At 41.1% G+C, this 26,814-nt stretch overlaps 1 protein-coding gene across 1 annotated transcript; it reads left to right on the forward strand.

Annotated features, from left to right (window-relative positions):
- Positions 1-847: 847 nt before the first annotated feature.
- On the forward strand, positions 848-25,822 carry LOC120032965 (zinc finger protein 135-like; the record flags this gene model as incomplete). The annotated part of the gene is made up of 3 exons (XM_038979242.1): positions 848-1,176; positions 15,489-16,190; positions 25,419-25,822. Coding segments are annotated over exons 1-3 (1,347 nt in total), but the record flags the coding sequence as incomplete, so codon positions are not given.
- Positions 25,823-26,814: the final 992 nt, after the last annotated feature.

The raw sequence follows: 26,814 nt of genomic DNA on the forward strand, positions 1-26,814 counted from the left end.
ATTCCTCATTAGCAGGGTGGTGATTCTGCAACCAAATTGTGTGCATCGCCCTCCTGCCGCAATTTTACAAACACAGAAAGGGGCCTATATTGGAGTCCAAAAGTCGTCTGGCACTGTGCTTAGGATTTCAACAACTTGAATAACTTATTTCTAGCCTACAATCATCAATGTTACTACTAATGTGAAAACAAGAGAATTGTCATATAATTTAACAGACGTCATTTGTTGTACAACTTCATGGGTACGCTCTGGGCATCACCTTTTACCTCAAATAAACAGTGGATTTCTGCTGTTGTGGGCCTTTTAACCATCTGTCATTGTGGTTCACACAGGAGAGAGATGTGACTATCGTGGAATCCTCTGGGGAGCCTCAACAACATCATGATGCTGACGAGGCAGAGAAGAGTCTCTCCAGATCAGAACACCTCAAGAAACACCAGCAGAGACCCACAGGGAAGAAATCTCATTGCTGCTCTGACTGCGGGAAACGTTGCAAATCTTCATCATACCTTAAAATACACCAGCGAGTACACACAGGAGAGAAACCATTCCACTGTTCAGATTGTGGAAAAAGATTCTCAACTTCACAGATTTTGAAGACGCACCAGAAAACACACACAGGAGAGAAATCGTATAGCTGTGATCAATGTGGGAAGAGTTTTACTCAGTCAAGCTCCCTGAAATCACACCGTAAACTACACACAGGAGAGAAACCTTTTATCTGTGATCAATGTGGGAAGAGATTTATTAATTCTAGCAATCTGACAGTACACCAGAGAAAACACACAGGAGAGAAACCTTTTAGTTGTAATCAATGTGGGAAAAGTTATATTACATCTAGCCATCTGACTATACACCAGCGGAGACACACAGGAGAGAAACTTCACCACTGTTCAGATTGTGGAAAAAGCTTTTCAACATCACATACTTTGAAGATGCACCAGAAAACACACACAGGAGAGAAATCTTATAGCTGTGATCAATGTGGGAAGAGTTTTACTCAGTCAAGCTCCCTGAAATCCCACCGTAAACTACACACAGGAGAGAAATCTTTTAGCTGTGATCAATGTGGGAAGAGTTTTACTACATCTAGCTATCTGACTATACACCAGCGGAGACACACAGGAGAGACACCTTATAGCTGTGTTCAATGTGGGAAGAGATACTCTGATAAAAGTTATCTGATCAAACATCAGAAAATACATACATGAAGGAGTTGTTTCATGACATCAATGAAATAATGTCACAATGTAGAATGTTTTAACACATTGTAGTAGGAGTATTTTAATGATGTCACAATGTAGAAGCCTAAACGTTTGTCCCCTGTTCTATTGATTTCAGCATGATATGGATATTAGCCTCAGGGGGAAATCCAGGCTCTGATTTGAAAGAGTATTATTTATGTGATTAAGCAAAAGGTGGCAAACAAAAAAAGAGTTGTGTTACACTTACCACGTTGGTGACCCACTTGAATCAAAATGCAACACTTAAATGTAACTAGCTGTTTTCTACAAGTTGTCCTCTAACCGGTGATGTACACATAATTCCCAGATTCCTTGTGGTTGTTGAGCTGTTAGTTTTAACAGGACGTGCAACCTCATCTCTCTCCTGTCGCACAATTGATTTCAACATGATATCGATGAGTAATGACAAATAAGTTTTGTGTTCCTTTGTTTAGCGACCCCTACATTTAAATGCATCACTCCAAAATGTAGCTGACTGTCTTCTGCAGGTTGTCCTCTAACCAGTGAGGTTAAAGATATCTCTCATTTCCATGTGTTTTGTTTAGTTGTGTTAGTTTCAACAGCATGTACAACCTGATTTCCACCCTAATCGATATCAGTGATTTATTGCTACTTGTCAAAACAACAGCGTTTCTGGTGCTTGTGCAGTTTATAAGGAGCTTGTTTTAAAAAATACAATTATTGTAGCAGATGTTTGTGTATATACCACATGTTAGATTTTCAATTTATCCCAAACTGTTTCTGCATATTGGTTATTGACTTGGACATGTTAAAACTGTGTTTTGACATTGGGCTATCCCACCTAGCAACTATGCAATCAAATATTTCATATTTACATTTAGTAGTGATATTTATTCATGCAAGCAACTGACAATTTTTGGGGTACAATTATATTGACATTGTTACCCTGCTTTTAGAATTTTAAGGTTAATTCTCACATGTGCCAAACCAAATGTACTAGAGCATGACATTGGGGACTGGGCCCCGATCCAACAACATGCCTTTCGAGTGAACCCTGAAAAGAGAGAGAAGCTCTGCAGTTAGGTGGAAAGTTACTATGGATATTGCAGGAGTTTCCTCTTGAAATCAGACATGTCTGTGGTAAGGACAACTTGGTTGCTGATTGTCTCAAGGGTGGGCAGTCAGAATGCTTTGTGTTTTGCATTTAGCCAGTGCGTTGCCATGGATCACAATTTATTTTGACTGCACGTTTTTCCGTATTGGAGATTAGTTTTGTTTGGGCTCCTTTCAAGGGGACGAGAGTTCTAGAAGCTAGTGAGTTTTATGTTTTTTTGTGGGAAAAATAAATCTTGTTTTTAATTGTTGTTAGACAGACACCATGTTTATATTGTAGAAGGTGAAGCATTGTAGTTGATTATAATGTGAAATGGAAGTTGTTTTCTGTTGGTGGTGAGCATTCTCTTAAGGTGTTAGTCTTTGGTTTTTACATTTATGTTTTGAGGTTGTTCTTTAGCACATATAGCTCGTTAGCGCGTAGGACGCACTGATTGGTGTCACCTCGTTAGTCAGTATGTGTTACACCTGTGCTGGCTTGTCCATCTCGTTAGTGGGAAGGTATTTCACCTGAGCTGGTCCAGGTTCTATTTAAGAGTGTCTGGCCCAGTGCTCCAGTTGTCTTGATAGATGTGGAGAGTCAACACCTTTTAGTTGCTCTACCTTTTTGGTTTGCTTCCTGTCTTTAAGTTTGGTGTTAGTTTTTCTTTTGTTTGCCTCTTCTTGGGCAGATTTAGTGGGTCTCATGGTGGGTGTCTTTTAGGTCCCAGTTGTTGTTACTGTAGTATCTGGGATCTACATCTGTTTATATTAGTTACTATGCTGTTACTAAGCAGTGATTATTACGACAGTGTTACGTTACTACACCTAATAGGAAATGCACATGCGCACTAGTGTGCCCGGGAGAACTGTAGAGCACGAGAGGTTTTGACTAAACGAAAACTAACTGTACTCCGTCTCCTGCCTGGTCATTTCTCCACAACACAAATATTACAGTGGCGACGAGGTGATTCAACTTCTTTAACGGACATTGCTTGAAGGGAAGAATGTTGCGTGAGTAATGAAACTCAAAATAATTATGTAATTCGTCAGTTATTTTTTATTTTCTTTCGCCAGTAAAAAACGGCTAAGCACTGCTAGCAGGTACAGTGTTCAGGAGCTGCCAAGTAGCAAGACTATTGGAGTCCAGAATAGCGACACTGCCCTCTGGTGGTTAAATAAAATAAAATAAACTGTCATTGAACCCATTGAAATTAGGCGATCTCGGTGGAGAAATATTGTCAAGAAGGAAAAAAAAAAAAGGAATAAGGAAACTGAACAATTAACTGTGAAAATGGCAACCATTGGTCGAGTACCAGAGTTTGAGGCTACAAAAGAGGATTTTGATTCCTATTTGGAGCGTTTTGAGCGTTGGCTGGCTGCAAATGAAATCAAAGATGAAAAGAAAGCAGACGTATTTCTCAGTGTTTTGGGTCCAACTGAGTATGGATTGCTGAAAGGTCTCATTGAACCAATAAAAGCAGTGGAGTTGACCTATGCAGAACTGACTGATACTCTTTCAAGGCATTTCAAGCCTAAGCCAATTCTCATTGCAGAACGTTTCAGATTTTACCAACGTCACCAGAGTCAAGGGGAAACCGTGGCTGACTACATCCTTGCTTTGAAAAGGCTGGCAAGTACATGTGAGTTTGCACAATTTCTTGATGATGCTCTTCGAGACAAGTTTGTATGTGGTCTCACAGGTGAAGCATATCACAGAAGGCTTCTGTCAGAGAAGGACCTGACCTTTCGGAAAGCCTGTGATATTGCACTTGGACTCGAGCTTGCCCACAGGGATACTATTGAGCTATCGGGATATGCAGAACGTCAGAAAGGTGTTCATAAGGTCAGTGATGCACGTGGTGAAAAAGGCTCACAAAAGTCACACTTTTCTCAGTCCTGTCCTCAAGGTTACACAAGAACAAAGCAGCCCACATCTCAAAGGTCTAAGCCAAGTTGCTACAGATGTGGGGGAGATAATCATCAGCACAGTGAATGTCGATTCCAAAATGTAAAGTGCCACAATTGTGGAAAGGTTGGACATTTACAGAAAGTGTGTAAAGCCTCAAAACGCACAGCAAGAGCGCACAAAGTACTGTCCACAGTGTACACAGCTCAACAACAAAAAGATGGAATCTATCTCAACATGGAGTTAGCGGGAAAACCGGTAAAAATGCAGCTGGACACCGGAGCGTCTGTATCTCTGGTTCCAGAGAGACTCTACAAAGAAAAACTGAAAGAGTGCCCTCTTCAGCCAGCGTCCATCCGCCTTTCTTCATACACTGGTGACACTATTCCTGTGTTAGGGCAGATCCAGGTACCAGTCCGGTATGAGGGGAAGGAGTGGACGCTACCGCTTGTCATTGTTAAAGGAGAAAAATCAGCCTTGCTAGGCAGAAACTGGCTACAAAAGATCAAGTTGAACTGGGGAGAAATCTTCAGTCTGAGAAAGGACAAACCAGTGAGTCAAGCTACACTCACTAACATGCTGGAGAAGCACAAAGAACTTTTCAAAGATGGCTACGGCGAAATACAAGACTTCACAGCAAAAGTCAGAGTGCAAGAAGGAACCAAGCCTATCTTTCACAAACCACGTCCAGTTCCCTATGCTCTTAAGGAAGCAGTAGAGAAGGAACTGGACCGCCTACAGAAGAATAACATAATCACGAAAGTAGCGAGGAGCGACTGGGCCGCTCCGATTGTTGTAGTCCCAAAGAAAGACAAGACCGTCAGAATGTGTGGTGACTACAAGGTCACAGTAAATCGCTGCATACTACCAGAGGAATATCCACTACCAAACGCTGAAGATCTGTTTGCCACTCTAGCTGGTGGGAAGGTTTTCAGTAAGCTGGACCTGGCATTCGCTTATCAGCAACTGAAGCTGGATCCGGAGTCAGAACAGTATCTGACCATCAATACACACAAGGGGCTATTCAGATTCAATCGCTTGGCCTATGGAATCTCGACAGCTCCAGCGATATTCCAACACACAATGGATCAGATCTTGGACGGTATAGACAACGTTGTGTGCTTCATGGACGACATCCTCGTGTCAGCACCAACCATTGGAGAGCACCTTGTAGTGCTGGACAAAGTGATGTCAAGACTGGAGAAATACGGAGTGAGAATGAAACGCAGCAAGTGTGAGTTCCTCCAGGACTCAGTGGAGTATCTCGGATACAAGATTGATGCACAAGGCCTGCACCCAACCAACAGCAAGGTGGAAGCAATCGTAAACGCACCAGCACCCACAAATATCTCAGAGCTGAGGTCATTTTTGGGGCTCCTGAACTATTACGGAAAGTTTGTGGCAAACTTGTCCACATTGTTGCATCCGCTTCACCAACTGCTGCAGGCCGATACAAAGTGGAATTGGTCCCCACAATGCGAAGAAGCATTCAAGACTTGCAAACAGCGTCTGCTAAAGAGCAAGTGGCTTGCCCACTACAACACAGAGATGAAGCTGAGACTCGCGTGTGATGCATCTCCATACGGAGTAGGAGCCGTCATCTCACATGTTCTATCGTCAGGTGAAGAACACCCTATTGCATTTGCATCACGGACTCTGTCACCAAGTGAGAAAAATTATGCTCAAATTGAGAAGGAAGCCCTGAGCATAATATTCGGAGTGAAGAAGTTTCACAAATACCTGTACGGAAGGAAGTTCCAACTGCTGACAGATCACAAGCCTCTGTTGGCCATCCTTGGACCAAAATCAGCTATACCAACCCTTGCTGCACTTCGAATGCAACGTTGGGCTCTGATATTGTTAGCCTACGACTACGAGATTGAGTACAGACGATCCAGTGATCACGCAAATGCAGATGCACTATCAAGACTACCATGCAATAGTGACTCCGACAGTGAAGATGATAGAGCAGTCTTCCAGATCTCTCTCATTGACGAACTGCCCATATCTGCTTCAGACATAGCAGAGGAAACAAGGAAAGATCCAGTGCTTTCCAAAGTCTTGGACTTAACATTAGGAGGTTGGCCAAACTTCGTAAATGACGATAACCTTCGTCCATTCATCGACAAGAAAGACCAGTTGTCCACTGATCAAGGATGTGTTCTGTGGGGATCAAGGGTGGTGGTACCTCAAAAATTCCAGAGGAGACTGCTATCTGACCTGCATGAGGGACATCCAGGGATCACTCGAATGAAAGCACTCGCTCGCAGTTATCTGTGGTGGCCTGGACTGGATCAGGACATTCAACAGCATGTAGGCCACTGCTCACCTTGTGAAGCTGTTCGCAACAAGCCTGCTGCTGCACCTCTTCATCCATGGTCCTGGGCTGCGACACCTTGGGAACGCATCCATGTGGATTACGCCGAGATTGACAAGCAACATTTCCTTGTTGTCGTCGATGTCCATTCCAAGTGGATGGAAGTGTTCCCTACTCAACTGACCACAGCTGAGAAGACCATCAATCTTCTCAGACACCTGTTCGCATCCTTTGGACTAGTCAAGGAGCTCGTATCGGACAATGGCCCTCCTTTCACGTCAAACGATTTTGAAATGTTTCTCAAGAACAATGGGGTAAGGCACATCCGGTCACCACCTTACCATCCGGCATCAAACGGAGCAGCGGAAAGATCCGTGCAAACCTTTAAGAAGGCCTGGACTAAACTCGAGGTTCAGTCTGTGCCCACCCACCTAAGGCTTCCCCGGTTCCTGTTTACTTACCGCAACACACCACACACAGTAACGGAATGTACACCAGCTGAACTGTTTCTGAGACGCCAACCACGTACCCGCCTGACATTGTTGAAACCAGACTTGTCAAGCACTGTGGCAAAGCACCAGCTACAGCAGAAGAAAGCTCATGACAGACACTCAAAGACTGTCAGAGGATTCAAAGAGGGAGAGAGGGTGATGGTACGTGATTTCAGACACCCCAAGAGCCTGTGGAACTCAGGTGTGATCTTGCAACGCAAAGGACCTTTGACTTACCAAGTCCAAATTGGTCATCGCCAGGTCAACGTTCATGTGGATCATCTGCTACGGTCCAACGCCCCAGCAGAGACACGCCGAGAGAACAATAACGACCCCCAGGACTATTCTCCTGACTGTGGACGTACGGGAGAGACAGAGCCTGACCTTCCACCCGAACCTGGCCCACTACCGGAAGCCCAGGAGGAGCGGAGATATCCTATTCGACAGCGAAGGGCACCTCAAAAGCTTGACCTGTGAGTTGAACTGTTTAAGGTAACAGACAGTAAAACAAACAAACACTTTAATATGTCCTAGATAAAAGGAAAGAAAACGGACATTACCTGGGTTAGTTATTAGGACACAAACTCCATCTTCGGGGCAGAATAATCCCCTGGATTTGTGCTGGGCTCTGAAAAGTCTGCTTCAACCCAGTAGTTGAAAAATGTTAAGAATGCATTGTTCAAATATTGCATTAGTAGTTCCCTAACATATTTACCTTGTTCTCTGGGAGTTAAAAACTATGGGGGGAGGAGTGTAGTATCTGGGATCTACATCTGTTTATATTAGTTACTATGCTGTTACTAAGCAGTGATTATTACGACAGTGTTACGTTACTACACCTAATAGGAAATGCACATGCGCACTAGTGTGCCCGGGAGAACTGTAGAGCACGAGAGGTTTTGACTAAACGAAAACTAACTGTACTCCGTCTCCTGCCTGGTCATTTCTCCACAACACAAATATTACAGTTACTAGTCAATTTTCAGTTGACACCCCCAAACAAGCTTGAATTTTGGGATGGATATTGCATCCAATTAATATTTTAATCAATGGCATTTCCTTAGGGTGCTCATTAGTCTTTCAGTTGTTAGTCTTCTGTTTGTTGTGTACTAAATATTTCATTTTTTTTATTGTTTTTTCCTGTGAAGCCATTGTGTTGCATCCATGTCTGAAATGTGCTGTATAAATAAAGCATGATTTGATTTCAACAAATGAACCCAATGACTGACCAATCAACAGACTCTTGGTCCCTCTTAGTATTTTTTAATGAAAAGAATACAGTATATACATATGAGATGAGTAATACATAGACTAAGATACAGTAGGATAGAATACAGTATATACATATGAGATGAGTAATGCATAGACTAAGATACAGTAGAATAGGATAGAATACAGTATATACATATGAGATGAGTAATGCAAAATATGTCAACATTATTAAAGTGACTAGTGTTCCATTTTTAAAGTAGCCAGTGATTCCAAGTCTATGTATATATGTGTCTAGTGACGGCTATTTAACAGTATTTAACAGTCTGATGGCCTTGAGATAGAAGCTGTTTTTCTGTCTCTCGGTCCCAGCTTTGATGCACCTGTACTGACCTCGCCTTCTGGATGATAACGGGGTGAACAGGCAGTGGCTCGGGTGGTTGTTGTCCTTGATGATCTTTTTGGCCTTCCTGTGACATCGGGTGCTGTAGATGTCCTGGAGGGCATGTAGTTTGCCCCCGGTGATGTGTTGGGCAGATCATCTCCTTTGTTTTGTTGACGTTGGGCGAGAGGTTATTTTCCTGGCACCACACTCCCAGGGCCCTCACTTCCGCCCTATAGGCTGTCTCATCAGGCCTACTACTGTTGTGTCGTCTGCAAACTTGATGATTGAGGCGTGCATGGCCATGCAGTCATGGGTGAACAGGAAGTACAGGAGTGGGCTGAGCACCCTTCCTTGTGGGTATCAGCGAAGTGGAGGTGTTTTTTCCTACCTTCACCACCTGGGGGTGGCCCGTCAGGAAGTCCAGGACCCAGTTACACAGGGATGGGTTCAGACCCAGGGCCTCAAGCTTAATGAAGAGCTTGGAGGGTACTATGGTGTTGAATGCTGAGCTATAGTCAATGAACAGCATTCTTATATAGGTATTCTTCTTGTCCAGATGGGATAGGGCTAGCATCGTCTGTGGATCTATTGGGGCGGTAATAAAATTGAAGTGGGTCTAGGGTATCAGGTAAGACTAGTTTCTCAAAGCACTTCATGATGACGGAAGTGAGTGCTACGGGGCGATAGTCATTTAGTTCAGTTACCTTTGCTTTACCAGCTCCCGAGTGGCGCTACGGTCTAAGGCACTGCATCTCAGTGCAAGAGGCGTCACTACAGTCCCTGGTTCGAATCCAGGCTGAATCACATATGGCCGTGATTGGGAGTCCCATAGGGACGCACAATTGGCCCAGCATCGTCCGGGTTTGGCCGGGGTAGGCCGTCATTGTAAATAAGAATTTGTTCTTAACTGACTTGCCTAGTTAAATAAAGGTTCAATAAAAATATATATTGGGTACAGGAACAATGGTGGACGTCTTGAATCATGTGGGGACAGTAGACAGGGATAGGGAGAGATTGGGGTTTATATATACACTGCTCAAAAAAATAAAGGGAACACTTAAACAACACAATGTAACTCCAAGTCAATCACACTTCTGTGAAATCAAACTGTCCACTTAGGAAGCAACACTGATTGACAATAAATTTCACATGCTGTTGTGCAAATGGAATAGACAACAGGTGGAAATTATAGGCAATTAGCAAGACACCCCCAAAAACGGAATGGTTCTGCAGGTGGTGACCACAGACCACTTCTCAGTTCCTATGCTTCCTGGCTGATGTTTTGGTCACTTTTGAATGCTGGTAGTGCTTTCACTCTAGTGGTAGCATGAGACGGAGTCTACAACCCACACAAGTGGCTCAGGTAGTGCAGTTCATCCAAGATGGCACATCAATGCGAGCTGTGGCAAAAAGGTTTGCTGTGTCTGTCAGCGTAGTGTCCAGAGCATGGAGGCGCTACCAGGAGACAGGCCAGTACATCAGGAGACGTGAAGGAGGCCGTAGGAGGGCAACAACCCAGCAGCAGGACCGCTACCTCCGCCTTAGTGCAAGGAGGTGCACTGCCAGAGCCCTGCAAAATGACCTCCAGCAGGCCACAAATGTGCTGTAAACTAAATTTTTCTTTTTATTAAGTACATTAAAAATGAACTTTGTCTAAAAATAAGATATTTCCACAACTGCGTTTCCCACTCCAGTCAGCAGACGGCGATGTGCGTCTTTCAGGCGATGCTGCTAGCGTGACGTATAATCTAGTGGACGGTTCTTCATAAACAGCTCGTCAACCACCTCGGTAGCTTGCTAGCCAACATAGCCGAAAGATTCAAGCTATTTATACGATTTCGGTCTATATTAGCCACTGTGTTTTAGACACACGTCTGTCGTATCTACTTGTTAACCTATTTAATTTAATATTACGTTATTTTTTATTAGTCAGTTATATTAGCTGGCTGGTTAAGATAGCACTAGCCTAGTCGCTAATGATAGCTAGCTAGCTAACATCCCCGAACATGAGCTCCCTAAACTTCTCCCCTCCAGTTAAAGAAGAGGAGGTCTGCTGGACGGAGAAAGAAGCTCTGGGGCTGAACATTGTTGTGAAAGAGGAGAAGGAAGAGGAGGATGTCACAGTAAAACAAGAAGTAGAGGATGAGGCTGTTACAGTGAAAGAAGAGGAAGAGGAGGATGCAGTTTTTGGAGTGAAGAAGGAAGGAGAGATTACTGTCACATTGGAGGAAGGAGATCTGATTAACACCAGTAAGTACCGCCTTAAATTTGTTTTTAACTTTGGATATTCGGAGTTGGCCCGTCAATACCTCTTCAACGGAAGGCCCTAGGATGATGACTGATATGTTTAGAATCAGACGACGTAGAGAGCAAGCTAAGTCTTGTTTAACATATATATTTGAGAAGGGTCTATCTGCTGACCGCAGACTGGGGTGCAAGGCATGTAGTGATTTTCATGTAGTGATGATTTACTACACACCGTTCCCCCCCAATAGTGCCATGTGAGAGTTGGGTTGGCTACACCAAAGATTATGGATATACTGACAAGATGTCTCTCCGCCCTAACAAGGGGAGTTGTTGTCCACAAAGCGTCACTGTGGGTTGTCTAGCTCCCGCCTACCCTTTCTTTGGATTGGTGGATGCATCTTATTATTGAAATCTATTGTTTATATTCTATGAGGGTTGTTGACGTCAACCGCCTGTATTCAACGGAGAGAGATGCTAAGCTACTAGCATGAATATGCACCGCCTGTATTCAATGGAGAAAGATGCTAAGCTACTAGCATGAATTTGCATAGCGATCTGGAGACAACTATAGTGTTTTTATCAAAGTTGTCGGTATGTCACGTGTCCACAACAACTTAATCATTCCGAAACTTCTGTTGGATCAAGTAAACCTCACGTAGCAAATAAGCCATTCATTTTGTTGTTGACCAAATTCGACACTTTCCACATTGGGTTGATCATTGTTTCCACTTAGATACAACCTACTGTAGTCTACTGGCATGACCTAGAGAGATACAACCTACTGTAGCCTACTGGCATGACCTAGAGAGTTACAACCAACTGTAGCCTACTGGCAAGACCTAGAGAGATACAACCTACTGTAGCCTACTGGCATGACCTAGAGAGTTACAACCTACTGTAGCCTACTGGCATGACCTAGAGAGTTACAACCTACTGTAGACTACTGGCATGACCTAGAGAGTTACAACCTACTGTAGCCTACTGGCATGACCTAGAGAGATACAACCTACTGTAGCCTACTGGTATGACCTAGAGAGATACAACCTACTGTAGCCTGCTGGCATGACCTAGAGAGTTACAACCTACTGTAGCCTACTGGCATGACCTAGAGAGATGCAACCTACTGTAGCCTACTGGCAAGACCTAGAGAGATACAACCTACTGTAGCCTACTGGCAAGACCTAGAGAGATACAACCTACTGTAGCCTACTGGCATGACCTAGAGAGTTACAACCTCCTGTAACCTACTGGCATGACCTAAAGAGATAAAACCTACTGTAGCGTACTGGCATGACCTAAAGAGATAAAACCTACTGTAGCGTACTGGCATGACCTAGAGAGATACAACCTACTGTAACCTACTGGCATGACCTAGAGAGATACAACCTACTGTAACCTACTGGCATGACCTAAAGAGATAAAACCTACTGTAGCGTACTGGCATGACCTAGAGAGTTACAACCTACTGTAACCTACTGGCATGGCCTAGAGAGTTACAACCTACTGTAACCTACTGGCATGACCTAAAGAGATAAAACCTACTGTAGCGTACTGGCATGACCTAGAGAGTTACAACCTACTGTAACCTACTGGCATGACCTAGAGAGTTACAACCTACTGTAACCTACTGGCATGACCTAAAGAGATAAAACATACTGTAGCGTACTGGCAAGACCTAGAGAGATACAACCTACTGTAACCTACTGGCGTGACCTAGAGAGTTACAACCTACTGTAACCTACTGGCATGACCTAAAGAGATAAAACCTACTGTAGCGTACTGGCAAGACCTAGAGAGATACAACCTACTGTAACCTACTGGCATGACCTAGAGAGTTACAACCTACTGTAACCTACTGGCATGGCCTAGAGAGTTACAACCTACTGTAACCTACTGGCATGACCTAGAGAGTTACAACCTACTGTAACCTACTGACATGTCCTACAGAGATTCAACCACTGGTATGCAAGCGTTTCTAAACTTTTTTCTCACTTTTATTGGGTATTGTGATGTCATTATGAGGTATTGTCTGAAGATTGATAATTAAAAAAAAATGTAATCCAATTTAGAGTACGGCTGTAACGTAACAAAATGTGTAAAAAGGGAAGGGGTCTGAATACATGTATGTTGTATGTTCTAGGGGTGTCCCATTGTATTTTCTTTCTACCAATTGATTAGTTGAAATGTTATGATGTGTATTTTTCCATATAGACACACCCCATGTGTTTAATCAAATCAACTGTATGTGTTGAATCAAATCAACTGTATGTGTTGAATCAAATCAACTGTTTGTGCTGAATCAAATCAACTGTTTGTGCGGAACTTGAACTGAACTGATGCTTCAAGCGTTTGATTAAATAATTAACACAAATGACTTGAGGAAGCCAGAGATCAATATAACCAGAAGAAAATAACCAACCGACCTGCTGCTGGCCTTCATAATTCTGACATTATGCCCATGAAGTTTCCGGTAAAATCGGCAAACTTTTTCCATTTCGAGTGCCAATTTATCTGACCATTTCTACCGATCTACGTGCCAGTTATGAACGAGTTACAACACCTGTTTGGCCCCGCCACTTCCTGGGTCGGTGAAGTGCGGTATTAAATTTAAGGAATAAATAAATCTGACTCTCACGCTCATCACATGTGGAAGGCGGGGCTTCCAGCGAGGTTTGGGTTTAGTAGTATGTTGTACCTAGTTTCCCTCCTTCAGGGAACAGTAGTTATAGTCATAACGTGTGGGTTGAATAGTATGTTGTACCTAGTTTCCCTCCATCATGGAACAGTAGTTATAGTCATAACGTGTGGATTTAATAGTATGTTGTACCTAGTTTCCCTCCTTCAGGGAACAGTAGTTATAGTCATAACGTTAAGCTTGTCATATGATGAACTTCAACTTAAATACTGGATCTTGCTGTCGGACAGTTTTTTGTATTCGGATCTCTGAAATGCTCTCTAACTACGTAACATTTAGTGTCTCCTTATGTTACGCTGGGAAAACAGTTTTCATGGGCACAGAAATCCTAAATAATTTCAGAGTTTGCTAAATCCAATGGTTCTGACTGAGAGTCACCTTAAGTTGATTCACAACACCCAAATTGATACGGTTCTTCAATAATTACACATAATACTTAATACTGTAGCTCTTTAGTTACAGTCACATGTTCAACTATCATCAGCTGATCCAGGAAATCATTTTCTGCATGCCAGTCAAATGACAAACATCACTAGATGCAACAACAACCACAGTGCTTCTTCATTCATTACTCTGGTAAAGACAGTTATGCCGTGCTCCACGTTGGATCCAACATCCCTAGCAAATTGATGTTTATAATGTGTTATTGTCTGCTTGATTTACAGTAGGGTCTCGTTAGTCTGTTTGGACACAGAGATACTTAGCTCATAATGTGTAGAGAACTGTTCCTTGATGGATAGGCTATTGTACAACACACAGAGCTATTTTCCTTTATTCAGGACATTTAGAATGACAACACATTACAGAGTAGCCTAGTGGAATTATTCACAAAATTATCTGGTGATCAGGTTATGAAATGTCATGACAAAGACACTTAACTTTCCATGTTTCACCTGAAATATTACATGATTTATAGTCCTAGCTCTATGTTATTGTTAGGTGAAGTTATGGGTCCTACAGTAGGTCTGTTGCTGTTAGGTGAATTTATGGGTCCTACAGTAGGTCTATGTTATTGTTAGGTGAAGTTATGGGTCCTACAGTAGGTTTATGGTGTTGTTAGGTGAGGTAATGGGTCCTACAGTAGGTCTATGTTGTTGTTTGGTGAAGTTATGGGTCCTACAGTAGGTCTATGCTATTGTTAGCTGAAATGATGAGTCCTACAGTAGGTCTATGTTATTGTTAGGGGAAGATATGGGTCCTACAGTAGGTCTATGTTGTCAGCTGAAGTTATGGGCCAATTTGTTAAACACTTAGTGTACAGTCGTGGCCAAAAGTTTTGAGAATGACACAAATATGAATTTCCACAAAGTTTGCTGCTTCAGTGTCTTTAGATATTTTTGTCAGATGTTACTATGGAATACTGAAGTATAATTACAAGCATTTCATGAGTGTCAAAGGCTTTTTTTGACAATTACATGAAGTTGATGTGAAGAGTCAATATTTGCATTGTTGACCCTTCTTTTTCAAGACCTCTGCAATCCGCCCTGGCATGCTGTCAATTAAATTAACTTCTGGGCCACATCCTGACTGATGGCAGCCCATTCTTGCATAATCAATGCTTGGAGTTTGTTTACAATCATCGATGTTACTACTAATGTGAAAACAAGACTAAATATAACTATTGTTGCTATCTTGACCGTCTTGTCAAATCATTTAACAGATATCAATTGTTGTACAACTTCATGCTCTGGGCATCACCTTTTACCTCAAATAAACTGCTGTTGTAGGCCTTTAACCATTTGTCTGACTTTGTTGTTCACACAGGAGTGAGACGCGACTATCGTGGATCCTCTGGGAAGCCTCAACAACATCATGATGCTGACGAGGCAGAGAAGAGTCTCTCCAGATCAGAACTCCTCAAGAAACACCAGCAGAGACCCACAGGGAAGAGAACTCACTGCTGCTCTGACTGTGGGAAAAGATTCAACTCTTCATCAGACCTTAAAATACATCAAAGAATTCACACTGGAGAGAAACCTTATGGCTGTGATCACTGTGGGAAGAGTTTTACTACATCTAGCTATCAAACTATACACCAGAGAACACACACAGGCGAGAAACCATATAGCTGTAATCAATGTGGTAAGAGTTTTATTCGGCTACAAACCCTGAAATCACACCATAGAATACATACTGGAGAGAAACCTTTTAGCTGTGATCACTGTGGGAAGAGTTTTTCGACATCTAGCTATGTAACTATACACCAGAGAACACACACAGGAGAGAAACCATATAGCTGTAGTCAATGTGGGAAGAGTTTTACTCACATCAAAAGCCTGATAGTACACCAGCGGACACACACAGGAGAGAAACCTTATAGCTGTAATCAATGTGGGAAGAGTTTTTCTACATCTAGCTATGTAACTATACACCAGAGAACACACACAGGCGAGAAACCATATAGCTGTAATCAATGTGGGAAGAGTTTTACTCAGCTAAACAGCCTGATAGTACACCAGCGGACACACACAGGAGAGAAACCTTTTAACTGTGATCAATGTGGGAAGAGTTTTACTACATCTAGCTGTCTGACGACACACCAGAGAACACACACAGGAGAGAAATCTCTTAGCTGTAATCAATGTGGGAAGAGATACTCTGATAAAAGATCTCTGATTAAACATCAGAAAATACATACATGAAGGAGTTGTTTCATGATATCAATGAAATAATGTCACAATGTAGAATGTTTTAACATTGTAGTAGGAGTATTTTAATGATGTCACAATGTATAACCCTAAATGTTTGTCCCCTGTTCTATTGATTTCAACATGATATGGATATTAGCCTCAGGGGGAAAATCCAGGCTCTGAATTGAAAGAGTACTATTTATGAGATTTAACAAAAAGTGATGTTACACTTCCCACGTTGGTGACCTACTTGAATCAAAATGCAACACTTCAAAATGTAGAGATCTGTTTTCTACAAATTGTCCTCTAACCAGTGATGTTAACATTATTCCCAGATTTGGTGTGGGTTTTGAGCTGTTAGTTTTAACAGGACGTGCAACCTCATCTCCCTCTCGCACAAATTATTTTAGCATGATATCGATGAGTTATGACAAATAAGTGTTGCGTTCCTTTGTTTAGTGACCCCGACATTTAAATGCATCACTCCAAAATATAGCTGACTGTCCTCTAATCAGTGAGGTAAAAGATATCTCCCATTTCCATGTGTTTTTTTTAGTTGTGTTAGTTTCAACAGCACGTACAACCTGATTTCCCCCCTAATTGATATCAGTGATTTATTGCTATTTGACAAAACAACAGCGTTTTTGGTGCTTGTGCAGTTTATAATGAGCTTGTTTAAATAAATACAAGTAATATGATTATTGCGGAAGATGTTTGTGTAAATAGCACATGTTAGGTTTTCAATATATCCCAAACTGTTTCTGCATATTGGTTATTGATTTGGACACGTTAAAACTGTGTTTTCACATTGGGCTATCCCACCTAGCAAAATGTAATTGAAAAGACATTGAAAATAAGACTATGCAATCAAATATTTCATATTTACATTTCATATAACATTTAGTAATGACAATTATTCATGCAACCAACGGACAATTATTTGGTACAATTATATTGACATTGTTGCCCTGTTTTTAGAATATCAGGGTTAATTCTCACATGTGCCAACCCAAATGTACTAGAGCATGACATTGGGGACTGGGCCCCGATCCAACAACATGCCTATCTAGTGAACCCTGAGAAGAGAGAGAAGCTCCACAGTGAGGTGGAAAGTTACTACGGATATTGCAGGAGTTTCCTCTTGAAATCAGACATGTCTGTGGTAAGGACAACTTGGTTGCTGATTGTCTCAAGGGTGGGCAGTCAAAAAGATTTGTGTTTTGCGTTTAGCCAGTGCGTTACCATGGATCCCAGTTGATTTTGACTGCACATTTTTCTGTATTGGAGAGGAGTTTTGTTTGGGCTCGTTCCAAGGGGACGAGAGTTCTAGAAGCTAGTGAGTTTTAGGAAGACGAGAGTTCTAGAAGCTAGTGAGTTTTAGGAAGATGAGAGTTCTAGAAGCTAGTGAGTTTTAGGAAGACAAGAGTTCTAGAAGCTAGTGAGTTTTAGGAAGACGAGAGTTCTAGAAGCTAGTGAGTTTTAGGGAGACACGAGTTCTCGAAGCTAGTGAGTTTTAGGGAGACGAGAGTTCTAGAAGCTAGTGAGTTCTAGAAGCTAGTGAGTTTTAGGAAGACAAGAGTTCTAGAAGCTAGTGAGTTTTAGGAAGACGAGAGTTCTAGAAGCTAGTGAGTTTTCGGATTCTAGAAAGAAAAATGAGAAAAAAATAATACTGTTTATTATTATTTAGAAATGTGGTGTTTCTTGTTTTTATTGTTGACAGCCAGTAGACACCATGTTTATATTGGTGAAGGTGAAGCATTGTAGTTGATTATAATGTGAAATGGAAGTTGTTTTCTGTTGGTGGTGAGTGAACTTGCCCAACTAAAATATAGGATTATTTGTCTTTGTTTGCCTCTTCTTGGGCAGATTTAGTGGGTCTCATGGTGAGTGTGTTTTAGGTCCCAGTTGTTGTTACTAGTCAACTTTCAGTGGACACCCCCATAGTGTCTTTCAGAGCCCCTCCTAAAAAACAAGCTTATATTTTGGGTTGGATATTGCATCCAATTAATATTTTAATCAATGGAATTTCCTTAATGTTCATTAGTCTTTCAGTTGTTAGTCTTCTGTTTGTTGTGTACTAAATATTTCTGTTTATTTTAATTGTATTTTCCTGTGAAGCCATTGTGTTGCATCCATGTCTGAAATGTGCTGTATAAATAAAGCTTGATTTGAGTTTGAGTTTATTTTTACAGGGACAGTTCACATTAATCAATGTTTCAGTAAAGGTGCCGGTTTTAGCCAGCTGGCTAATTTTCAACCGCAGTTTATTAATTTGATTTCAACAATGAACCCAATGAGGTGGTCTACCACAGCTCTGCTTATGTCATGTTCTGTGGCCTTGCTGTTCCATTTCTTGACTGCCCCTGCAACACAGAAACACATTTAGTCATATTATATAAAACACTCAAAGTCATGGTTATGATGCATCTACAGCCTCAGTTACACCTGGCACCTAAATGTGACTATGTCATCTGATCACTCCAAGTTGCATTAGGTCTGGATGCACAAACGTTACAATGTGCTTGCATTAAGGTTAGGGTTTAGGGTAGGGTTGTCTCAAGGATCCCAGATAACATTGACCATTGTGCATTCTCTTTAAAAAATTAGGTGTAAAAGAAACAGACAAGACAAGAGTCGTTGTAATTTAAAAATAATAGCATCTAATTATGCCAATCTGTATGTGGGGTTGTTAGAGAAGAATGTGATTGTCAGCCCTAACAATCCATTCTAGCACCTCATCAGTTTCTGTAAAAGTCTTCATTGATGACGTGTTCCTTATATTCCAGGGGACAGCAGAGGAACTTCATCGATTCCACTCCTTCATCAATACAAGCAGTGAACATCTGAAATTCACCCTCACCTTTGATGCACATGAAACAAGATACCCGATGGTTGGACGATACTTTTCTCGTCAATCATCTTAAATACTATACTTAAAAACCTGTTGATAACACAATGGAAAGGTACAATTATTTATTATCTAAACATTAAAGTGCTGGGAGACAGAGAGAAATAACATGCTGCAGTTTGAGCCCATGTGGTGGAGTGATGCTGGAGATGGAGATGGGTCTGGGCAGGTGTGATGTAGTTAATGGAGATGGAGGTGTGTTCAAGTGGGACTGGGCAGGTGTGATGTAGTTAATGGAGATGGAGGTGTGTTCAAGTGGGTCTGGGCAGGTGTGTTCTAGTGGGTCTGTGCAAGTGTGATGTAGTTGATGGAGGTGTGTTCTAGTGGGTCTGGGCAGGTGTGTTCTAGTGGGTCTGGGCAGGTGTGTTCTAGTGGGTCTGTGCAGGTGTGATGTAGTTAATGGAGATGGAGGTGTGTTCAAGTGGGTCTGGGCAGGTGTGATGTAGTTAATGGAGATGGAGGTGTGTTCTAGTGGGTCTGGGCAGGTGTGATGTAGTTAATGGAGATGGGGGTGTGTTCTAGTGGGTCTGGGCAGGTGTGATGTAGTTAATGGAGATGGAGGTGTGTTCTAGTGGGTCTGGGCAGGTGTGATGTAGTTAATGGAGATGGAGGTGTGTTCTATTGGGTCTGGGCAGGTGTGATGTAGTTAATGTTTGTATGATGTTGTAATTTGTATGTTTATAAAATATCAAATGAAATATATGTTTTAAGTCCCAATGCAAAGTTACACCTTATTACATAAAACCAATCAGAATTCAGAAGAATGCCAAAGTCAGGTGTGAAGTAATATGGAGGACCAGCCTATTCCCTATGATGTAAACTACAACAGAAATAACTTCAAATGTATACCTTCATATTAAACCAATAATTTCCACTCAAGACTTGAGTGATTGAAGTAAACCAACGTTTTGGAAATACATAACGCCATCTAACCAAATATCAAAGAATGTTAGCTATATGCAGTTATCTTAGCCAGCCAGCTAACATGAGCTATATGCAGTTATCTTAGCCAGCCAGCTAACGTTAGCTATTTAGTCAACTAGCTATGGTCAGCGAGCTGGAGCCCAACTACCGGAGACCAGTTAGAACCCAACTAACAAAACCCAACTAAAACATAACTGCAGATCAAAAGAGACATACAGGGAAAATCCCCAACATCCAAAATATAAAGATTACAGGTGTCAGTCAGCTAGCGCGCTAGCAGTAAGCCAAGGTTGTAAAAGTTACAAAACTCCCATAGTCTACTTCACAGAGAACATGCTGAAAAGTATTGATGGGGAAACAAAGCTTCCTGAAGCATTGGCTCTTTCCAGCCAATTCTGTCAAAAATAGGTTCATTACCCAAGGCTTTGAGCGGCACAGAATTTAGAACAGCCACATTTTATAGATGAAGTCACACGCCGTAGCAGCGTAGCCATTATGTCATATATTAAACCACTGGCCGTGTTCGAGAGCATCAAATCCATGCTGCGTTGTGGGTAAATGGTGACTGGCTGACTGATTTATGAATAATAATGAGTAGTTATTTATGACGCAAGGTGATTTGTAGATCAGTCAAATGGTAGTCACCTGCAATGTCGAACAAGCCCAATACCAAACCAATCAGGTGTTCGACGAAATGAAGCTTCAGACGCCATTGATCACGTGCTGCTGATAAAGTGATACAGGCATCAGCACACTGCTTTGAATGATTGTTTAGTGATTTGGGCGCATGACTCGTAGCTCCGGTATCAAACGTAACATATCGAAAAGTTGATACAACATAAAGGTATTTTAGTATCAAAATATATCAAATTAGACTGGGAAACTACTCAATGTCCCCCTCTGGTGGCGAAGAAGTATAATAGCACTAAACTAACAAAACCGGGCTAATAAACTGGCTGGTGTTCATGAGTTTATAAAACATATACTTTATACATTTGTCATAAATTACCTGCATTGATGAGACACACAGTGTGGATGAACGATCAGTAGTCGACAGGGTAAAAATAGCACTCCTAAAGAAGATGCATTTTCCAGTTAGATACCAACTTGAAAGAGGGATCTTTAGCATAAAACCCACATGGAAAACTGAGATTCGGCAAATAACATATAAAGAGGCTTATTTGACGCCAAACCAACAACAGTAGTTAGTAAAACATAAATTGCTAATGTATGATTTAAAAAGTGGATTTTATGATGTAATGTCAACTTTATTCATTTCTATCCCGGGACTATTCAATTTTCAACTCACCCACAGCAATTCTCCATAAATCTGCTGTGGATTACCCAGAATCCCGAAATAAATTAATACATATGTGATAATTCAAAAACGTGACTGGTTGTGCTTATAGGGAACCAGATCGTGAACACAACTAAGTTACTATTAAGTCTTTAACCACACTGCGTTGTTACACTGGTGAGTAAAAACTAATGCTCCCTACACTAACTTTTTGTCTGAACATTATAATATATATTTTACATCACACTAGCGTCATTGTCTTAAAGACGCACATCTCCATTGCAGGTTCAGACTGAGCGTTACCCACTCCAGTCAGCAGATGGCGGTGTGCGATTTTAAGGCAATGCTGTTATTATGACGTATAATCTAGTGGACGGAACGCTTCTTTCAGCAGCAGCAACAGTTCGTCAGCCACCTCCGTAGCTTGCTAGACAAAATAGCCGAACCAATAAAGCTCTTTAGACGCTTTCGTCTATATTAGCCACTGTGTTTTAAACCTTCTTCTGTCGTCTAGTTAGTTAGTTATCCTATTTCATTTCATATTTACGGTGTTGTTGTTATTATTCAGCTGGCGGGCTGGTTAAGTTAGCATTAGCCTAGCTAGCTAGCATCTCCGACCATGAGTTCACTAAACTACTCTCCTCCTGCTATAGAAGAGGTCTGCTGGACGGAGAAAGAAGCTCTCGTCAAAGAGGAGGAGGAAGAGAAGGATGTTACAATACAAAAACAAGTAGAGGGTGAGGCTGTTACAGGGAAAGAAGAAGAGAAAGACGTTACAGTGAAAGAGGCGTTCAGAGTGAAAGAGGAGGGGGAGATTACGGTCACATCGGAAGAGGAAGAAGAGGAGGAAACTGGATATCTGGGCCCGATTTCCCAAACGCAATTTAAGGCATCCAGTGGTTCTAACGATGAACTTAGCCATAAGATGGTTTTGAGAAACCGGGCCGTGATTACCACTGGTAAGTACTGTCTTAAATACAGAGGTACAAACTCTGCAGTTGTTGAACTGATGTTTGGTGTTAAAGGGGAAATCTGCAATTGCTACATCCATATTTTGACTTTTAAAGGATTTATTTATAGCCATTAATTCTTGAAGAATATAACACAATCCACACTATATAGCTAACCATATATTCAATTTTAGTTCAACTGTTGTACCCCATCAGAACCCCAAATAAGCTTTTTTTACTCCAATGTTTAGAAACAATGTAAATCAACAGCCTCAACATGGTTAAAACTATAATGTTGATATCTTGGATGGTCAGTCCTTGCATCCATAGGTCTGTCTATGAATTTGAGAGTAGTTAAATGTCTCCAGGCCCATCATCATCTTATTACCAAAACAGTGGTGGAATTACAGCTTTGTTATTGTTTCAACTGCAGATTGGTTGATTGATGTGTGGCTTTTTTAAAGGGACAACCTAGTATTTAAACAGCAACAAATGGCTGCCAAGAGACTTGGTTTGGTAAACAGCTGAGGGATGGGGCTGGAGAAATGTAACCACTCTCAAATTCATAGAGAAAGCAATTGTAGCAACCGTAACCCAACACCTAGCGAACTCGTCAAGAAGTTCAGACATCTTGGCATAACAGTTATAAGGTGTTGGCTTGACAGTCGCTGGACCTAGGTTTGAGTTCAGCTCAGGGCTTCCCCACGAATTCACTACACTATGAATACAAGGACTGGCCATGCATGATGTCATAATGATAGTTTAACCAGGTTTCTAGGCTATATAGTATATTCTAGAATTCATCCATGATGTCATAGTGATAGTTTAACCAGGTTTCTAGGACATATAGTATATTCTAGAATTGCCAGTGAAGATTTTCCTGTGGGGGTCAAGTTATTAGAGTTGTTGATAAGTCATTGTATAATATTCAGCCAATTTGTTTTCATGCCATTACATCAATATCGCCCAACCAGAAGAAAGAGAACTCTTCCTGAACCAACTCCTGCTGGCCTTCATACATTCTGACGTTGCTGGTAATAGGCTACACAAGCAGTCGGCAACCTACATTTGGAGTGCAAATATATCTGACCATTTATACGGATCTGCATGCCAGTTATGATTTTCATATTCACGTTTTCATGGAACAGTTTCATTTCATTGATAATAGTATCTCAAAATCATTGTCTGTGATTAATCTACATTCTATCTAAATGAAAATTATACAAATCTAAACGTAACTTTTATTGCCAACTATGTAAAAAATTGCCTACATAAAGCCAACAAATAAAAACATTGCAAATAAATATCCTGTAAATCACATGGCCTGTCTGCAACAAACTTGAAACATTGTTTAAAATAATTCTGGGCTCTTGGTTTCCCGCGCCAGTGAGTTCGAGACAGACACCGTTGTAGGCTATTTGTGAAAGGGATAAGAAGTAATCAGGTGTTTTGACATTTCCACTGGATCAGCGCATTACGTTTTTCCCTTTTGTGCCGAGTGGTTATCGAAAGGACGAGAGCTGGAAATATTTTTTCAATACTTTGAGGAGTTATTCTCATTTGCAATTGATTTTGATTAGACTTTGTTTACTTGCTGTTTGAGGTGAATAGAAATTTGCTTTGAGAAGCTTCTCAGCTCATTAGTGGTGGTGCGTTAAGACAATCAGAAATACTATCAGACATCCCCAAATAGGCACATTTATAGGCCTACATTTGCGCTCCGGCCAGGTAGACTAGTCCTACTTCTATATGCATAGTAGGTCTATGTTGTTAGGTGAAGTTATGGGTCCTACAGTAGGTCTATGTTGTTGTTAGGTGAAGTTATGGGTCCTACAGTAGGTCTATGTTAGGTGAAGGTATGTGTCCTACAGTAGGTCTATGTTCTTGTTGGGGGAAGTTATGGGTCCCACAGTAGGTCTATGTTGTTGTTAGGTGAAGTTATGGGTCCTACAGTAGGTCTATGTTGTTGTTAGGTGAAGTTATGGGTCCTACAGTAGGTCTATGTTGTTGTTAGGTGAAGTTATGGGTCCTACAGTAGGTCTATGTTAGGTGAAGGTATGTGTCCTACAGTAGGTCTATGTTCTTGTTGGGGGAAGTTATGGGTCCTACAGTAGGTCTATGTTGTTGTTAGGTGAAGTTATGGGTCCTACAGTAGGTCTATGTTGTTGTTAGGTGAAGTTTTGTGCCAATTTGGCAAACACTTAGTGTACAAACCCTCATTGTCAGGCTGATGTTAAAGCCAAAGAGCATTTTACTGGTTGAAGTATTTAAAAAAAAAAAAAAAGTATAAAGCAGTTGATTTGCGATGATGACACAAACATTATATTAAGCAGGACATTCAAACGAGCCTTACAATTATAATCCAAAGTAGTGTGAAATGCACTCATAAGCAACCTGGAAATGGAGGTTACTCCCCTGAGTTTTACCCCATTCACATTCAGTATACATTGTGAAAAACAAAAATCTTTGCTCACCATTTTTGCTCCAGGCAGATAAACCTTTTTCATAACTAGCGGTTTCCTCATTAGCAGGGAGGAGTTTCTACAACCAAATTGAGTGTGCATCGCCCTCGTGCCGCAATTTTAGCAAACACCGAAATTGTCCTATATTGGAGATCAAAGGTCATCTGGCACATTGCTTAGGGTTTTCCATTGTTAGGTGAAGTTATGGGTCCTACAGTAGGTCTATGTTATTGTTAGGTAAAGTTATGGGTCCTACAGTAGGTCAATGGTATTGGTATAACTAGTGGTTTCCTCATTAGCATGGAGGAGTTTCTACAACCAAATTGCGTGTGCATCGCCCTCGTGCGCCAATTTTAGCAAACACAGAAAGGGGCCTATATTGGAGACCAATAGTTGTCTGGCACACTGCTTAGGATTTCAACAACTTTAATAACTTATTTCTAGCCTACAATCATCGATGTTATTTCTAATGTGAAAACAAGACAAAATATGTCTATAGTTTCTGACTTGACTGTCTTAAGACAATTGTCAAATAATGAACATTCATTACAGACTTCATTGTTTGTACAACATAATGGCTAGGCTGTTGGCATCACCTTTTTACAGTAGATTTCTGCTGTTGTGGGCCTTAAACCATCTGTCCGACTTTTTGTTCACACAGGAGAGAGACGTGACTATCGTGGATCCTCTGGGGGGCCTCAACAACCTCATGATGCTGACGAGGCAGAGAAGAGTCTCTCCACATCAAAACACCTCAAGAAACACCAGCAGAGACCCACAGGGAAGAAATCTCACTTCTGCTCTGACTGTGGGAAAGGTTGCACATCTTCATCAGAACTTAAAATACACCAGAGAACATACACAGGAGAGAAGCCTTATAGCTGTGATCAATGTGGGAAGAGTTTTACTACATCTAGCTTTCTGACTTCACACCAGAGAACACACACAGGAGAGAAATCTTATAGCTGTGTTCAATGTGGGATGAGTTTTACTACATCAAGCCAGCTGACATCACACCAGAGAACACACACAGGAGAGAAACCTTATAGCTGTAATCAATGTGACAAGAGATACTCTGATAAAAGATCTCTGATCAAACATCAGAAAATACATGGAGTTGTTTCATGATATCAATGAAATGATGTCACAATGTAGAATGTTTTAACATTGTAGTAGGAGTATTTTAATAATTTCACAATGTAGAATGTTTTAACATTGTAGTTGGAGTATTTTAATAATTTCACAATGTAGAATGTTTTAACATTGTAGTAGGAGTATTTTAATGATGTTCTACCTTATCGTTTGCCCTGTTCAATTGATTTCAGCATGATATGGATATTAGCCTCAGGGGAAAATCCAGGCTCTGAATTGAAAGAGTATTATTTAACAAAAAGTGATTAACAAAAAAAGAGCTGTGTTACACTTACTGCGTTGGTGACCCACTTTAATCAAAATGCAGCACTTCAAAATGTAGCTAGCTGTTTTCTACAAGTTGAAAAATATGCTTGTTTAATTTAATTGTTGCAGATGTTTGTGTATATACACACATGAAAGCAGTATAATAAATTGGACTATAATCAACTTTATTAACAATCTGACATCACTCCAGTATTTCTTGACAACATTCAAATGCTAATTGTCTTTATTCCACTACTGAAGAAGCATGACTCAAATCACCTACTCATATTTCAAACATTCAGCCTGACAAAAGATACAGGTTTTATTATTCCATGCCTCACCCTTAAGTGAAGTATTGCCAATACATATTAACAAAGGGGTGAACATTTGGTTTTGATATTTCATATTTACAATTTATGTAACATGTAGTATTCATAATTATTTATGCAACCAGCTGACCATTTTTGGGTACAATTATATTGACAATGTTGCCCCGCTTTTAGATATAATTATATTGAAGTTGTTACCCTTCTTTTAGAATGTCAGGATTTATTCTCAGATGTGCTAACCCAAATGCATGACATTGGGGAATGGGCCCCGATCCAACAACATGCCTATCGAGTGAACCCCGAAAAGAGAGAGAGAAGCTCAGCAGTGAGGTGGAAAGTTACCACAGATATTGCAGGTGTTGGTTG

Source organism: Salvelinus namaycush, chromosome 39 (genome assembly GCF_016432855.1).
Source record: "Salvelinus namaycush isolate Seneca chromosome 39, SaNama_1.0, whole genome shotgun sequence".
NCBI lineage: Eukaryota > Metazoa > Chordata > Actinopteri > Salmoniformes > Salmonidae > Salvelinus > Salvelinus namaycush.